Genomic DNA, 478 nt, shown 5'->3' on the forward strand with positions numbered 1-478 from the left:
GTACCTTCCTCTAACACCGCCTTATACGACGTCCCTACACTTCCTTTACCTAAAACCTCAGCTGAAGCTCTAAGCAAATCTTCCAAATCGAAACTATACACTCCTCCTTCAGTGAAAACAAGCTTATTCCTCTCTGTTTCACCTCCCATTCCTGATGACGTCCCCGTCACTTCCTCTTTCGAGGACGAAGCACCCGGCGGAAGATCCACATTCGTTAATGATGTGGCTACCCCCGGCGGTTTCCTCTGCTTCGTCCTCGCGTCTTTGCTTCCTCTTCTCTTTCTTATACACAAGAACAAGAGCAGAGCTAGCAGGAGAAGCGCCACGAGTGCGCTAGCCACGCATATGGCGACAATGGCGCCCGTGGAAAGCTTCGAGTTCTTGCCGGATACACGTTTTGATGGAGTAATCGACGACGGAGATGGCGACGGAGACACGAAGAAAGATTTACATGGCTTTAAAGGACCACCACAGAGAT

General features: G+C 50.2%; 1 protein-coding gene across 1 annotated transcript in view; it reads right to left on the reverse strand.

Moving 5' to 3' along the window:
- The window catches only part of LOC104789313 (probable inactive receptor kinase At2g26730), a gene marked incomplete at its 3' end in the record, with an annotated part of 4343 nt that overhangs the window by 2995 nt on the left and 870 nt on the right, over window positions 1–478 (reverse strand). The window contains exon 1 of the mRNA XM_019245302.1: window positions 143–478. This exon is cut by the window's right edge and continues 870 nt beyond it. Within this exon, the coding sequence (XP_019100847.1) occupies window positions 143–478 (336 nt within the window). The remainder of the gene's footprint in view (window positions 1–142) is intronic.

The sequence above is a fragment of the Camelina sativa genome, chromosome 5, assembly GCF_000633955.1.
Source record: "Camelina sativa cultivar DH55 chromosome 5, Cs, whole genome shotgun sequence".
Classification (NCBI taxonomy): Eukaryota; Viridiplantae; Streptophyta; class Magnoliopsida; order Brassicales; family Brassicaceae; genus Camelina; species Camelina sativa.